Source organism: Gigantopelta aegis, chromosome 12 (genome assembly GCF_016097555.1).
Source record: "Gigantopelta aegis isolate Gae_Host chromosome 12, Gae_host_genome, whole genome shotgun sequence".
NCBI classification, from domain to species: domain Eukaryota; kingdom Metazoa; phylum Mollusca; class Gastropoda; order Neomphalida; family Peltospiridae; genus Gigantopelta; species Gigantopelta aegis.
The window spans coordinates 5,686,797-5,704,419 of record NC_054710.1 but is presented as its reverse complement, the minus strand read 5'-3'; the positions used below and the strand labels follow the sequence as shown (position 1 = coordinate 5,704,419).

Sequence of the window (17,623 nt, the reverse complement as noted above, 5' to 3'; positions counted from 1 at the left end):
AGGTGATGGTAGAGCTATAGGCCTGACAAAGAATCTGACAGCTCTTAGGCGCTGGATGGTATATGGACCAGAGATTGCGAAACCAAAAGCAGAGTTTGAGTCATCCATGGAGACAGCAAATTCGATATATCATGAACAGATCAAAAACAGAAATCATTTCTACGAGATGTCAAATAGCTGACAAATATATACACACGGCCTAACCTTGTGGACTGCTTACATGGTCTTGTTACTTCAGATTGCAATTTTAACAGACCTCATGTTGAGGTAATCATCCTTGGTGATGCAGCATACGTTAACATGCTAAAACCTGGGGCAGCCAAGAATGTCTCAGAATATGAAGTCTGGTCTTCCGTCCATGCACCACAGCTACAACAGGCTATGAGGTGTGATTCGCCTAGGATGTTTACTATCTAACCAGTCTAAAGTCAAGCACTCGAAGCATCACAGCAAAAGGCATACAGAGACAGATGGAGCCAATAAGTAAAATTCCTGGAGATTGCCATGGATTCCTAAGGTTTGACCAAAACAAGACTGAACAGTTTTCCTTCCTTGCCAGCCCAGCAGTTCTGTGGGAAATGGAGTGACGGGTCATCTGCACACATCTTCAAACTATCCTATGCAAACAGCCAATAGATGTCACCATTATAGAACCATGCCCACATAAGGAAGGAAATGTTTTATTTAACAACACTCTCAACACATTTTGTTTATGGCTATATGGCGTCAGACATATGGTTAAGGAGTACACAGATATTGAGAGAGGAAACCTGTTGTAGTTACTTCATGGGCTACTCTTTTCGATTATCAGCAAGGGATCTTTTATATGCACCATCCCACAGACAGGATCCAAACATGCAGAGTGGACGCCAGTGTCTTGGTTCTGGTCGTAGAAAATGAAGCCTTACAACACCAAGCTCCATGGGGGACTGGTTTAAAACATTAGAACACTTTGCTGTATTGCTGTATGACCGCACCAGCAGCCCACGTCATGTTAATGAGGCACCGAAAAGGCTTTTTCACCCAAAATGGAAGAGTACTCGATCAAATACCTTTTACAAGGCAGCCTTTCTACAGCATGTGAAAAGGCCAATGCACCGGGCACCACATTGTTGGGGTCAGATGAGGATTGCATCAAGGTATCACAGGCAGCTGGGAACCAATGTAGACAATCATGCCTGAGGTCGTCAATGCATGCGGAAAACTCATTAGGTGGCGAACAATGTTGTTATGATTGACTACACACGTAAGTATAGGTAAAATAAAAATAACTTCAATTATACTATATTCTGGATCTGACCCTGAATTTGTATAAAATATCAACCTACATAATATGCAATGGGAATATCTATAAATCAGTCAATTAGTTCTGAAAAAAACCCACAAACTATGGTACATTCTGACACCCGCATTGGGTATTGTGGTAGCCATGGCGGCCATTTTTAAAAATGGCCACAATGGCTCCCAGAGGACAAATCTGCAATATCCTTGTATGTATTTGTTTTTTTCTATGTCCTAGCATCACACAACGTTTCACGTTTTTATCATGAAAGGCACAATTGTGTCACACATCCGCTGTACTATGTAGACATGGAAACAGATAAAGCTTAAAAACAAAAACAGCCCAGGTATGTGGAGCAAGCTGTAACGAATTGGAAACACTACGACTGCCGGGGTTACTACGGACAAAGTATTTCATAAGAGTAAAACTCCCCTTCTCGACATAGTTCTCCAAAAGTCATCCAGCCAGAGTGACAATGTAGTGTGCAATGAACCGAGCAGCCTAACCCTGAAAAGGGTCGACGCTGAGCTTTCAGATTCGTCTTCATCTTAAGAATAATCTATGACTACTTCTATCGTAAAGAAATCAAAGGTATAAAAACAAGTGTAGATCGCTGTTGAATAACCATTATATGATTTATATGTATAAAAAAAAAAAAATGGACCGAAGCATTGATATATTTGTTCCCATATTTATTACGTTTATCTTTTTTTCAATCTTTTTTGTTTCTTTTTCGCTACGTGTTATATGTGTGTATATTTACAGATACGAATATGTCAAAAATGCATGTAAAAAGACTTAGATTGTCAAATGAGCATGTGAATGTAAATTACCTGCTTGAGGGAAAGACTTTCTCCCAGAGTGACCATGATGAACCGAGCCAGTCACGTACAGAGAAAGAAAGAAACAGGTGTTTAAACGAAGCATTGATATATTTGTTCCCATATTTATTATGTTTTTTGTTTTTGTTTTTTTTCTCTCTTTTTTTCACTACTGATATATGCATGTATATTTACAGACACGGATATATCAGAAACGGCTGTAAAAATACCTAAATTGTCAGATGAGCATTTGAATGTAGACGACTGCTTCAATGAAACAAGCCAGTCGGGTACAAAGAAAGAAGTAAACAAGCGATTTGACGAGACACTGACTGCTGGGCCAAATCCATGTCCTGCTCTCGAAAAAGGTAAACCAGAAATGTTACCTGCAGCAAGGTACATATAAGTGCATATATCTCTTTGCATCTTGTCATTAGCTGTGTTTACCTTTAAACAATTGCTGTTATTGAATGATGGATCTTTCATTTCAGGCAATCTGTCGAGACGTTACCTCGAAAAGTCAGGCAATGTGTAGATTTCCTGAAATATTTAAGCAATATGCAGATTGCCTGTGTGAAGCAGGCACTTTACAGATTGCCTGAATATTTCAGGCATTCTAGAGATTGCATATATATATATATTCTATAACTTACCCAGAATGTTAATGTCATAAACCCATGTCAATAATAGTATGCAAATGTGCAATGTCTCTAGGTAATGTGGAGGAGTCATTTGCTAAGAATGCAACAAGAGCTGTGTACCTGTGTGTAACGTTTTGAAAGATTTAATTAAAATGCGTGACGTCAACCTAAGCAGTGCTAATCGTGATGACGTCATATTATCGATAGTGGCGACTTTAATAGTGTGATTTACTAAGCAGGGGTTTATCCAGGCCGCTACGCTTCGATTTGAAGTGTTTTAGAAAAACAATGATCACACGTACGAGCGTGACAGTCGACTACCTCAACAAACAACGTGTGTCCCAGAATACTCTGTCTCTGTCTCTGTCTCTGTCTATGTATATATGTATGTATGTATATATGTATGTATGTATGTATATATGTATGTATGTATGTGTATGTATTTATTATCATATTACATTACATAACATTACATTATATCCATACATGTATATATGTATGTATGTATGTGTATGTATTTATTACTATATTACATTACATTACATTATATGCATACATATATATATGTATGTATGTATGTATATGTATTTATTACTATATTACATTACATTACATTATATGCATACATGTATATAAATGTGTGTAAGTGTATCTGAGGATTTATCTGATATTTCCCATCTGCTTATTTATCGTCTAGGTCAATATGTTCCAACTGATGATAGCGTTGGTGATATAGGAGAATGAATCTGTCTGTGTAGACAAAGATTGACATCACAGAGGAATACAGCCAAGCACTAAAATGGTCACTAAATGGCCGAACTTAGAATCATAATAAATACTTAATAAAAACAATTTTTTTTAAATCGCCAAAAAACCCATCCTAATACAAATATGGAAGGAAATCGTTTATTTAACGATGCACTCAACATATTTTATTTACGGTTATATGGCGTCGGACATACACACAACAGCATTATAAAGGAAAGCCAACGTAAGGACAAACAACACACACCATTGATTATGTAATACATATAATATACTGGAAATATTATTGACAGTCTGCCTTTTTAAATAATAATCATTATTATTATATGAAATATTGTATGCTGATCTGCCAAATGTTGAAGCAAAACGAAGAATAATCTAATAAAAACACCAACAATCTTTTTTCAAAAGGAAAGTGGGGCATTACATGTTTTAACTGCATCATATAAACTGACCAAGATGTTTTGTAGTAGCATCAATTCTAGGGTTGGAACAAATGACAACTTGACGTGTAGTTTATGTATAGTGCAGCAGTATGGTGAACATGATAGAAACATTGTGCCTGTGATGATAAAAACATGATATTTGGATTGAAGTAAGAACATATTTAAATAGTTCTTTTTAGTTATAGGGCCATTGCAGATTTGTCCTGTGGTTGCCATGGTGACCATTTTGAAAAAATAGCCGACATGGTCACTACGAAACCTAATGCAGGCTTTTGAATTTAGCTTATTGTTGGTTCTTTACACAATTAATTACATAGTTCATAGTTCTTCAGATGTAAGTGAAGTGATGATGTTTATTCGAGCAATCCGAGAGACACTTTGATGTCCTGTACACTATTGTCCCATTCTTCTTTGCCTTAGATCACACACATTATGCCACGTGGATTCCAGTCTATTTGAGAGATTTGGTGACACTTAAAGAATGCCACCCCTTGTATATGCCGAATTGCTAGTAGGGAGATTGACAGTCAGGAAGGCAGCACGCCCATGTTTTGCTATTGCCATTAACCAGGACCATGAACAAAATACGAAATAATGCTGCTGTGAAAGGTGATGGTAGAGCTATAGGCCTGACAGAGAATCTGACAGCTCTTAGGCGCTGGATGGTATATGGACCAGAAATTGCAAAACCAAAAGCAGAGTTTGAGTCATCCAATGAGATGAGTTAAAAGGCAGCAAATTCCGTTTATCATGAACAGATCAAACGCAGACATCATTTCTCCGAGAAGTCAAATCGCTGACAAATATAGAAGGGATGGCAATGTATTTTGTGACAGCAGCTATGATCTACTCAGACTCGACTGCTAAGACATTGCAGACCAAGTTGTTGCATAGACTTCAGAAGTTGGGGCAGGATGACTATGAACTATTTGTAAAAAAAAAGGCTTGTTTCAGAGACAAATTCCACTCAAGAACCAATCAAGAATAATTAGCTATCACTCTTGAAACGTCCTACAGTTCAAAATAAATCCAAAGTGCAAAATGACTGCTATGTTTTCCAGATTTTACGTAGTTTGTCAGGTGCAGGATGGCAACCTGGATGAATGTTTTGAGCTTTAGAATCAAACCTGGCCTTTATCACCGTCACATATGCGAAACTAAAACTTGACACACAGCCTAAACTTGCGGACTGCTTACAGGGTGTTGTTACTTCAGATTACAATTTCAACATACCTCGTGTTGAGGTAATGATCCTTCATGATGCAGCATACGTTAACATCCTAAAAGCTGGGACAGCCAAGAATGTCTCTGAATATGCAAGTCAGGTCTTCCTCCCTTACACCACAGCTACCACAGGCTATGATGTTTACTACCTAACAAGGGGCAACTCAATTACTCGAAGCATGACAGCAAAAGGCATATAGAGACCGAAGAAGCCACTGATAACAACTCCTGGAGTTTGGCATGGATTTCTAAGGTTTGACAAAAACAAGACTGAACTGTTTTCCTTGCTTGCCAACCCAGCAGTTCTGTTGACGGGTTATCTGCACACATCTTCAAAATATCCTATGCAAACAGCCAATAGATGTCACCAGTATAACCCACGCATCCATGAGAAGGCAGAGACATGAATATTGCTTCATGTAGCTGACACTGTCAATGAAGAGCATACCAAGATAAAAATAAAAAATGCAGAGTGGATACCAGTGTCTTGGTTCTGGCCGTAGGAAATGAAATCACGTCAGCCCTTTGTGTCTTACAACACCAAGCTCCACAGAGGACTGGTTTGAAACATTCGAAATCTGTGTTGCATTGCTGTATGACCACACCAGTAGCCTACACCATGTTAATGAGGCACTGAAAGGGCTTTTCACCCACAAGGGAAGAATACTCGGTCAAATACCTCCTACAAGGCAGCCTTTCTACAGCATGTGAAACGGCCAATGTACCGGGCATTGCATTGTTGGGGGTCAGATGGGGATGGCGTCAAGGTAACACAGGCAGCTGGGAACCAATGTAGACAACCTTGCCTGAGGTGGCCAATGCATGCAGAAAACTCATTAGATGTATTTGTAGAAATGGATGTAGGTGAACCTGTAGGTGCTTAAAGGCTGTAGTTCAGTGCACTTCTATCTGTGAGTGTGGCGAACAATGTTGTTATGATTGACTACACAAGTAAGTATGGGGAGAATAAAAATAACCTCGATTATCTTATATTCTGGATCTGACTCTGAATTTGTATAAAACATCAACCCTACATAATGTGCAATGAACATATATTTATATCAATCAGTCAATTAGTTCTGAAAAGAACACAACCTATGGTAAATTGCGACAGCCGCATTGGGTATTGTGGTAGCCATGGCGGCCATTTTTAAAAATGGCCACCATGGCTCCCAGAGGACAAATCTGAAATATACTTGTATCTAAAAAACTTTCTCTATGTCCTAGCATCAGGCAACGTTTCATGAAAGGCACAATTGTGTCACATATCCTCTGTACTATGTAGACATGGAAACAGATACAGCTTAAAAACAAAAACAGCTCAGGTATGTGGGGCAAGCTATAACGAATTGGAAACACACCGACTGCCGGGGTTACTATTAACAAAATCTAAAACTCCCCTTCTCGACATAGTTCTCCAAACGTCATCCAGCCAGAATGACAATCTAATGTACCATGAACCGAGCAGCCTAACCCTGAAAAGGGTCCACAGCGAGGTTTCAGATTCTTCTTCATCTGAAGAAGAATGTATGACTACTTCTATCGTAAAGTAAAGCATTGATATAAACGTCTCAGTTTATATAAAGCCGGAAATATCTTAAACTATACTGGTAACATTGTAAATTCAGGTACAATTGTAGCACTGGTAGATAGCGGAAATGTGACCATGCATTCCGGAGTTGAATCGTAACATTTCGAAAGTCTACAATACTATAGCATTTTCTATTCATTTATCATATTAAAGCAATGTACTATTTCTTGGTATAAGCTCAAGCCAAATATCTGAAGAACAGATTCGTGCGTTTGGCATAATTGTTCTTCAGACAACATAGGTGTGTTATGTGTGGCACTACTAGAATTATCATCCCCAAGTTCGTGTATGAGACATTGAATATAATAGTGCTTAAATATGATCGTTATGTCAGTGGGCTGTATCGCAGTCTGTTCATGTAGTGTATCCAGAATTTCTATCACAAATGACCATGACCTAAAGGGCTTCCTGACATAATTTGTCTTCTTTTGTAGTTTGACTATTTTTATCTTTGTATTAATGCCTTGCTTTTTCCGTCTGCCAAATATACAAAATACGCGTTTTACATACATGGAAATGGAACACGATCAATCCAAACTCCACGATTTTAATGTAAACTAAATACTAGTATTTAAAAACAGGCAATGTGCAGCATTCGAACTTACTGTACCGATTCGCATTTTTAACCGATTAACTGTTTGGTATTAATATCAAAATGCACCATATGAATTAATAATACAAAAAAAAAAATCAAAGCGATCATCTGCCTGATTAGTATCTGTTTTATAATTATTGTTGGATGTTTGGCGCAGAATTCCTGCTGACGTCATCCGGCGACTGAGACATCAATGAGGAGACGTGTTTTGGCGTGTATTGATCCAAGAGGTGGTCACACACGCTACTGAGGACATGTCTTGTCCCATGATTTGACTTTAGAAGCACCTTTTAAAGGGACTCTGATTGTGTAATTTTTAATTTTGACCCCATGTCTCTTTCGCTCGGCCTTATGGTAAGTGCACTATCGATATGGCAATGCTTTTTTGTAAAGACATTGGACAATGCTTCCTTTCAGTAAAATAATCATCATATAGATCACATCTGTCTTGTTTTTTTCTTTATGGACCTACTGAACAAGATGATAAGTTTCTTTTGCCTGTTAGTTTATATATACGAATCAAATGTAGATGTGTGTAGATCTGTGTGGTCTGTGGGTGTACTTTGTCAAATTGAATATAATGCAGTTACATTACATATATTGTAACTGGTAGCTAGACGTTTTAACTACAATAATGCTGTCATCCTGTTTCATCTCTGTTGTAGGTATATTTAGTTTCTCTATGTTTTGTTCGCTGGCAACGTTTACCCAATAAATATTGTGTTGTATTGTGTGTTGTATTCTGTGGCGGTTGTACGTGCGTAATTAACAGGGCTTTTCTAGTCACAGAAGAGATATTTCGACGAAATAAAATGTTGTTGTGTGTTCCTAGCAACACTGTTTTTAACGTTTGAAGTTAGTATTGCAAAGAAACAATTGCACTGAAAACCAGCTAATAACCCTTCCAACCATCGAATAATTAAAACAAAAAGCAAACCATAATAAATTAGAATGTTTTTTTTTTAAAATACAGACTGAAAAAACAGCATGTGCATTCTGGTTTTAGAATGGAATGGCATCAAACAAAACAAACTGCATTTACGTTTTGTCTTTAGGGTAAACGCCCTCTAACTTCTGACAACAGGTTAACAAAGTCAGTACACACACACACACACACACACACACACACGTGCACACACACACACACGTGCACACACACACACACACACACACACACACATAAAGCAATGGTTTCTAGTATTGTCGTTAAATAAAACAAACTTCTGCACACTAGTTAGCAGTTGGGACATTTTGGGCTGCTCTGGTACTTAATTTGTTTTTAGAATTGGGCCATCTTGGGAAGTTGGGACATTTTGGGCTTCAACACCTCTCGACCATGTAAGATTTCTGTAAAATGTATAGACCCAAATAAAATTTAGTTATTAATGTTTATTTCTGTCCATGCTTAAATTGAGTAAATATAGGTATAACTGTCGTGATATGTATGTATGATGAAAAAAGTCTTGTACGTTGCAAAACGTCTGTCTAACCCATTTGATTTTCAAAAGCAATGACATGTTTAAATCAATCAACCTAACTTTATTAAAGACATATCGTCTTTGTCAACGAGTTTAACATTTTAAACTGCTGAAATGTGCTGCTAAAATATGCATAGACACAGCGTCAGTGAGCGAAATATCAGAATACTATAATTCCCATTTTACAATCAGACGCATTGGGATCAGTGGTCCACTAGCTATCGGTACTAGGTTCCTATCCAGGAACCGATTTCTACCATGGGTCTTTTAATGGTCTATTGTGAAGGTAATATACGAATAACACAAAACGCCAGGGGCCTAATTCGCAAATCTCTTAGGCTCTGCTAGAAAAAAAAACATTCTGTTTCCAAGTCTTTTAGCATTGCACAGCGAGATCGCAAAGTTACGAGAGTTTAGCAAATTAGGCCCCAGGACTGTAATATATCAAATGCCGTAGTATGCTTCATCATGTCTGTGAGGTAATACAAATAGACGACCCATTGCTGCTAATGGTGAAACTGTAGCAGGTTTCCTCTAAGATGATATGTCAGAAAACCAATAGCCAATAATGAATACATCAATGTGTACTAGTGATGTTGGTAAACAATGCGATCTTTAGCTTTAAGTGTATTTGAGGTGGCCTATGACAGTGTGTAAAGATGTACACAGTATCTCATTGAACAAGACGAGGGATATAGTTCAGGGGCCAATTTCACTAAACATCGTAAGTGTACGTCTGCGACTAGCAGTTGAACCGGGCATACGTTTAGACGTGTTTGGCATCTATTTCACACGGGAAATTACATCATTATGGAAGATGGAGCATTTTAATGACAAAGTAAAATAAAATATGTGTACTTAAAACTATTAAACTATATTTTTTGTACTATGATAGTAATACAAATTGTGTTTTAGTCGTAGATTTACCTTTACGTGCAAAACTAGGCTTATGATTATTTGTGAAATTGGGTCCAGTTGTCCAATGCCCATCAGTTTGCATCCCAACCATTATATACTGTGCAGCCTGTTGGGAAGTGCCCCTGAATAAAGCTTACCGTCCATGGAGATAACTTCGATATTGCGTTAATAAAAATATGCTTGGCAAGTCATAAAAATAGCCAAATGTTTAACTGGTTAAGTTTGATTAAGTCACTTGTTCCTCACCACAAGACAAGTGAAACAAGCGCACAGGCTATTTGAATACACATCTATATAACACGAATGTTATATGGAAACAGAATAATGTTGTTATAATGTGTTATCATTGATTTGTTTTATATTAGCAGAACAAACAGAATCAGAACAACTCCATTCATCGAGCACTTCGCCAAAAGTGATACGTTTAGAAGAAGAAACGTTCAACAAATTTCGCAAAGAGATGGAGACAGGTAAATGTTGAAGTTTATGTTAATTATATATATATATATATATATATATATATAATTACTAATAAACAACATCAACATAATATTATGTTAGATATTTAGTAATAATTTAATGCGGTAACTCATTCTAAACTGCTAAAATGCGCTGTTAAAATATGGATAGGCTATGAGCGAAATATCAGAATACCCTAATTCCTAATTTACAAACAGACGCATTGGGATCAATGTTTTAATATATATCAGGTGGGTAGCTGTTGGTACTAGGTTCCTATCCAGGACCCAATTTCCACCTTGGGTGTTTTAATAGTTTATTGCGAAGGTAGTTTGCGCCGATATACGAATAACACAAAACACCAGGAGTGTAGTCTATCAAATGTCGTAGTATGTGATATTATGTCTGTGAGAAAATGCAAATAGACGCCTCATTGCTGCTAACGGGGAAAATTTAGCAGGTTTCCTCTAAGATAATATGTCAGAATTATCAAAGGTTTGAAAGCCAATAGCAAATAATGAATACATCAATGTGTGCTAGTGATTTTGTTAAACAAAGCTAACTTTAGCTGTAAGTGTGTGTGAGGAAACCTGTTAAAGTGTGCAAAGATGTACAGAGTATCTCATTACAAAAGACAAAGGATATAGTTCAGGAGCCAACTGCACTAAACATCTGCTACGTGAAGTTATACCGGGCATACGTTTACACGTGTTCAGTATCTATTTCACACGGTAAATTACATCATTATGGACGATGGGGCATTTTAGTGACACAAGAAAATGAAATATATGTACTTAAAACTATATTTGTTGTACTATATTAGTTATTAGAATTATGTTTTAGTCGTATATTTACGTTTGCGTGCAAAACTAGGCTTACGACGTTTTGCGAAATTGCGTCCAGTAGTCCAACACCCATCTAAGGTGCGATGGGCCGTTTGTTTGCGTCCCAGCCATTATAATTATACTGCCCAGCCTGGATTAAGCTTACCGTCCATGGAAATAACTTCAACATTGCCTTACTAAATGTATGCCTGGCAACTCACAAAATTAGCCAATTTTTTAACTGGCTAAGTTTGATTAAGTCACTTGTTCGACACCACAAGACAAGTTAAACGAGCACACACGCTATTTGAATACACAACTATATAATACGAATATTATAGGGAAACACAATAATTGTGTTAAGTGTTATCATTGATTTGTTTTATATTAGCAGGACAAACAAAACAAAAACGACTCCCTTCATCGAGCCCTTTTCAAACAGGGATAATTTTAGAAGAAGGAACGTTCAAGAAATTACGCAACATGATTGAGAAAGGTAAATTTTCATGTTTATGTTAATTATATATAATTAATAATAATAGTGTTAATAATAATGTTGATGTTTGTATTAACTATATATAATTAATAATAATAATGCTTATATTAATTATTTATAATTGATAATAATCAGCATTAATATAATATTATGTTAGACATTTAAGTAATAGCTTCAGTGTGGTAACTATTTAGACGGTTAATAAAATAAAGTATAAATGCAGTTAACAAAATAAAAAACATGTTATATCTAGTTTACAATGGATTGCACACACCTGTCACAAAGTCACACATCTCACATTAAAACCATGCTATATCTAGTTTACAATGGATTGCACACACCTGTCACAAAGTCACACATCTCACATTAAAACCATGTTATATCTAGTTTACAATGGATTGCACACACCTGTCACAAAGTCACACATCTCACATTAAAGCCATGTTATATCTAGTTTACAATGGATTGCACACACCTGTCACAAAGTCACACATCTCACATTAAAGCCATGTTATATCTAGTTTACAATGGATTGCACACACCTGTCACAAAGTCACACATCTCACATTAAAACCATGTTATATCTAGTTTACAATGGATTGCACACACCTGTCACAAAGTCACACATCTCACATTAAAGCCATGTTATATCTAGTTTACAATGGATTGCACACACCTGTCACAAAGTCACACATCTCACATTAAAGCCATGTTATATCTAGTTTACAATGGATTGCACACACCTGTCACAAAGTCACACATCTCACATTAAAACCATGTTATATCTAGTTTACAATGGATTGCACACACCTGTCACAAAGTCACACATCTCACATTAAAGCCATGTTATATCTAGTTTACAATGGATTGCACACACCTGTCACAAAGTCACACATCTCACATTAAAGCCATGTTATATCTAGTTTACAGTGGATTGCACACACCTGTCACAAAGTCACACATCTCACATTAAAAGCATGTTATATCTAGTTTACAGTGGATTGCACACACCTGTCACAAAGTCACACATCTCACATTAAAGCCATGTTATATCTAGTTTACATTGGATTGCACACACCTGTCACAAAGTCACACATCTCACATTAAAAGCATGTTATATCTAGTTTACAGTGGATTGCACACACCTGTCACAAAGTCACACATCTCACATTAAAGCCATGTTATATCTAGTTTACAGTGGATTGCACACACCTGTCACAAAGTCACGCATCTCACATTAAAGCCATGTTATATCTAGTTTACAGTGGATTGCACACACCTGTCACAAAGTCACGCATCTCACATTAAAGCCATGTTATATCTAGTTTACAGTGGATTGCACACACCTGTCACAAAGTCACGCATCTCACATTAAAGCCATGTTATATCTAGTTTACAATGGATTGCACACACCTGTCACAAAGTCTCGCATCTCACATTAAAGCCATGTTATATCTAGTTTACAATGGATTGCACACACCTGTCACAAAGTCACGCATCTCACATTAAAGCCATGTTATATCTAGTTTACAATGGATTGCACACACCTGTCACAAAGTCACGCATTTCACATTAAAGCCATGTTATATCTAGTTTACAATGGATTGCACACACCTGTCACAAAGTCACGCATTTCACATTAAAGCCATGTTATATCTAGTTTACAATGGATTGCACACACCTGTCACAAAGTCACACATTTCACATTAAAGCCATGTTATATCTAGTTTACAATGGATTGCACACACCTGTCACAAAGTCACACATTTCACATTAAAGCCATATTATTTCTAGTTTACAATGGATTGCACACACCTGTCACAAAGTCACACATTTCACATTAAAAGGACAGACCTGAGTTAGCTGCAATTTTAAAGATGTTATCGACTAACAGATACTTTTTATCGACTGTAATTACGTATCAAATATATATTTCTGAATAAAATATTAGTGGCTGTATATTAAACGTGTTTCTGATCATTCTAGTATTTGTACTAGAATACATTTCATTTTATTTATTTATTTATTTATTTATTTATTTATTATGTCCGAAATTATTTGAAGACAAAATCCAGTTTGGGCTTCTTACAAATATTAGACGACCAGAAGCACATTGAATATATAGACACTGATATTCTAAACAAGAAAATATATTTAATGCATATTTTTGGATGTTAAAAGGTTTTATTAGTTGGAAACCTCTTTCAATGCAGGAAAATCAGGACAGTCCCTTTAAAGACGGCCGTGTACACGGGCAGTCATATCTTCGCGCTTTTTTAACGAAAGCCGTCGGCTCATTGCCTCAGTTGTGCATTAATCAGAGCTTTTAGATTATGGTAGTCCCACTCCCATGGCTAGTAAATAACTACTATTGTCATGCCCGAAGGCTAGTGAATATATTATGTCTATTTTGTAAATATGGATATCCTGCCACCACCCACACACCCCAATGTTAGTGCTTGTTTAGCTATACCTCTATCTTTTGGTGACATATCTGATTTTTACTATTATTTACTAAACTTATATTAACTTAAAGTGAAATAGGGCTAATGCAATTTGAATCGTGGCTAGTACATTTATAAAATCACTGATCCCATGGCTAGTGGAGTTTATTTCTAGAAGCCCCTCATTAATCATAACACTGATATATTGGGGTGGGGTGGGGGGGGGGATGTGATGAGAACAGTTTATTTTAAATTGTTTTAAGTATAGAACATAGATGGTGTGGTGTCTTCCAAAATAAATGGAACGCAGACGACACCAACCATTTCTATACTTTTATTATTTCCGACCAAGGGAAACAACTCCCACGTGCGTGTGTACATTAATAATACAAAAAACATCAATGCTAAAACGCGGTCGATATTTGTCCTAATATACGAATTGCGATATTGCAGATGGTATAAAACAGAACTGTCTGTTATTGAACTAGAACATGGAAATTTTTTCAATGTTCACTTGTTGGCTATTAGTGATGATCAAAATACATCTTTGTTGGAATGTAGCCTACGAATATTGTCTCCAGAGAAATCATACATGCCATAGAAATATCCGTTGAAATATTTGTACCAAATTCAGTCACTGTGTGCACTTTTTAATAATAATAACAACATTATTGATGAATGTTATTTGAACGTGCATAGTGGCTTTGATTAGGGACACATTGATGGATGTGTGGTAATGTTTAATGTAGTTTAAAGAGACTCTCCTGAGTTACGTGCATTGTTTACGACTAATACAATATTTTAACATCTACAAATATGCATTAAATATATGTGTTTGTTTATAATATTAGTGTCTGTATATTCAATGTGTTTCTGGTCATCTGTATTGGTAAGATGCCCAAACTGGATTTACGTCAAAAAAAAATTCAGAAATAAAATGATATTTAACCTAGTACAAATACTAGAACGATCAGACACATGTTTAATATACAGCCACTAACATTGTATGCAGACAAATATATTTGATATGTAATTACAGTCGTTTCAATGTCTCTGTTAGTCGATAACATCTCAAAAATTGCAGCAAACACAGGACTGTCCCTTTAAACCAAATAGAGAGATATGAAATCTGTTTAATGCGTTAATAGAAAAACTATCATTTGTGAGAATTTCTTTAGTGGTTCATGTAGATCGATCCTCTAATGAATGTTTCAAACTAGTGCATGTTAACCTAGTCCTTGTATAACTAACAACATAGACCTCTCAAAGTGGTATCATTGCACACGTATGCAACATCAATGAGGAAAAAGCCGTTTGATTCAACAGCGTACGGTACTGAAGTGTCACTTTTATTTTTATTTTTCTGTGCATTTTGCAGTTAGGACATTTTGGGCTTCAACACCTCTCGAGCATATATAATTACTGTAAAATGTATACACGCAAATACAACTTAGTTATTAATGTTTATTTCTGTCCATGTTTAAATTGAGTAAATATGTACATAACTGTCGTGATATGTATGTGTGATGGAAAAGGCCTAGTACGTAGTAAAACGTTTGTCTAACCCATTTGCTTTTCAAAAGTAATGACATGTTTAAATCAATCAACCTAACTTTACTAAACATATGTTGTCTTTGTCAATGAGTTTAACATGTTAAACTGCTAAAATGTGATGCTAAAATATGCATAGGCACAACGTCAGTGAGCGAAATATCAGAATAACCGTATGTCCAGTTTACAAACAGACGCATTGGGATCAATTTGTTTAATAGATTTAAGGTCGGTAGCTATAGGTACTAGGTTCTTATCCAGGAACCGATTTCCACCTTGTGTGTTTTAATGGGTTATTGCGAAGGTCGTTTGTGCTGATATACGAATAAAACAAAACACCAGGACTGTAGTATATAAAATGCCGTAGCATGTTCTATTATGTCTTTGGAGAAATGCAAATAGAAGACCACTGATAATATATCAGAATTATCAAATGTTTGAAAGCTAATAGCCAATATTGAATATATCAATGTGTCCTTTTGTTAATTTTATTTTAGGAAACCTATGACAGTGTACAAAGACGTACACGGTAGCTTCATTGACAAAGACAAGGGGTATAGCTCAGGGGCCAATTTAACTAAACATCGTAATTTTACGTCTGTGAATAACAGTTATACTGGGCATACGTTTACACGTGTTTGGCTTCTATCCTGGAAGGTGGAGAATTTTAGTGACGAAAGAAAATGAAATATGTGTACTTAAAATTATATTTGTTGTACAATGATAGTAATACGAATTGTGTTTTAGTCATATATTTATGTTTACGTGCAAACCTAGGCTTACGATGGTCTGTGCAACTGGGCCCAGTAGTCCAACGCCCATTTGAGGTGTGATGGACTATTTGTTTGTGTCCCAACCATTATGAAAAGAACTTCGACATTGCCGTAACAAAATATACCTGGCAACTCATAAAAATAGCCAAATGTTTAACTGGTTAAGTTTGATTAAGTCACTTGCTCGACACCACTAGACAAGTGAAACGAGCACTCATGTCATTTGAATACACTACTATATAACACGGATATTATAGGAAAACAGAATAATGTTGTTAAAGTGTTATCATTGATTTGTTTTACATTATCAGGAAAAAGAAAAGAAAAACGACTATCTTCATCGAGCACTTCTCCAACAGTGACCCTCTTAGAAGAAGAAACGTTCAACAAATTACGCAACAAGGTTGAGAAAGGTTGATATTTATGTTAATTAAATATAATTAATAATAATAATAATGTTGGTATTAACTATTTACAATTAATAATAATCCTTATGAAAATAATATTATGTTAGACATGTAAGTAATAATTTTAGTGTGGTAACTCTAGACAATTCATAAAATAAAGTATAAATACAGTTAACAAATCAAAACCATGTTATATCTAGTTTACAATGAATTCTACACACCTGTCACAAGTTCACGCTTCTCACATTAAAGCGACAGTCCTGAGTTTGCTGTAATTTTAAAGATGTTATCGACTAACAGATACATTTTAAAGACTGTAATTACATATCAAATATATATTTCTGTACAAAATATTAGTGGCTGTATATTAAACGATTTTTTGATCGTTCTATTATTTGTACTAGGTTATTTATTTATTTATTTATTTATTTACTTTTTGTACGTACAGCATTATTTGAAGAAAAACTCCAGTTTGGGCTTCTTACATATAATAAGAAGGCCAGAATCACATTGTATACATAGAGACTGATATTCTCAAAAAGAAAATCTATTTAAAAAGTATTTTTAGGTGTTAAAAAGTCTTATTAGTCGGAAACCTCTTACAATGCAGGACACTCAGGACAGTCCCTTTAACAATAGCCGTGTACACAGTTAGTCACATCCTCCCTAACTAACGCTTCTTTACAAAAACCGTCAGTTCATTGTCTCAGTCGTGCATTAACCAGTGGTTCTAGATTATGCTAGCCCCACTCCCATGGCTAGTGATATTTAATGCTGGGCTAGTAAATAACCACTATTGATATGTCCAGCGGCTCGTGAACATATTTTGTCAAATGTTGCAGTTAAGTCTATTTTGTAAATATGAATATATATATATATATATCTGTATTTGTATAACAAGTCCAAAC

General features: G+C 35.9%; 1 protein-coding gene across 1 annotated transcript; it reads left to right on the top strand.

Moving 5' to 3' along the window:
- The first annotated feature begins 1,028 nt into the window (after positions 1-1,028).
- Positions 1,029-17,040, top strand: LOC121386608. The gene is made up of 5 exons (XM_041517561.1): positions 1,029-1,164; positions 2,301-2,471; positions 10,127-10,231; positions 11,436-11,540; positions 16,620-17,040. Exons 1-5 carry the CDS (start codon positions 1,029-1,031, stop codon positions 16,724-16,726), a joined length of 624 nt encoding a protein of 207 aa, XP_041373495.1. The 3' UTR covers positions 16,727-17,040.
- The last annotated feature ends 583 nt before the right edge of the window (positions 17,041-17,623 follow it).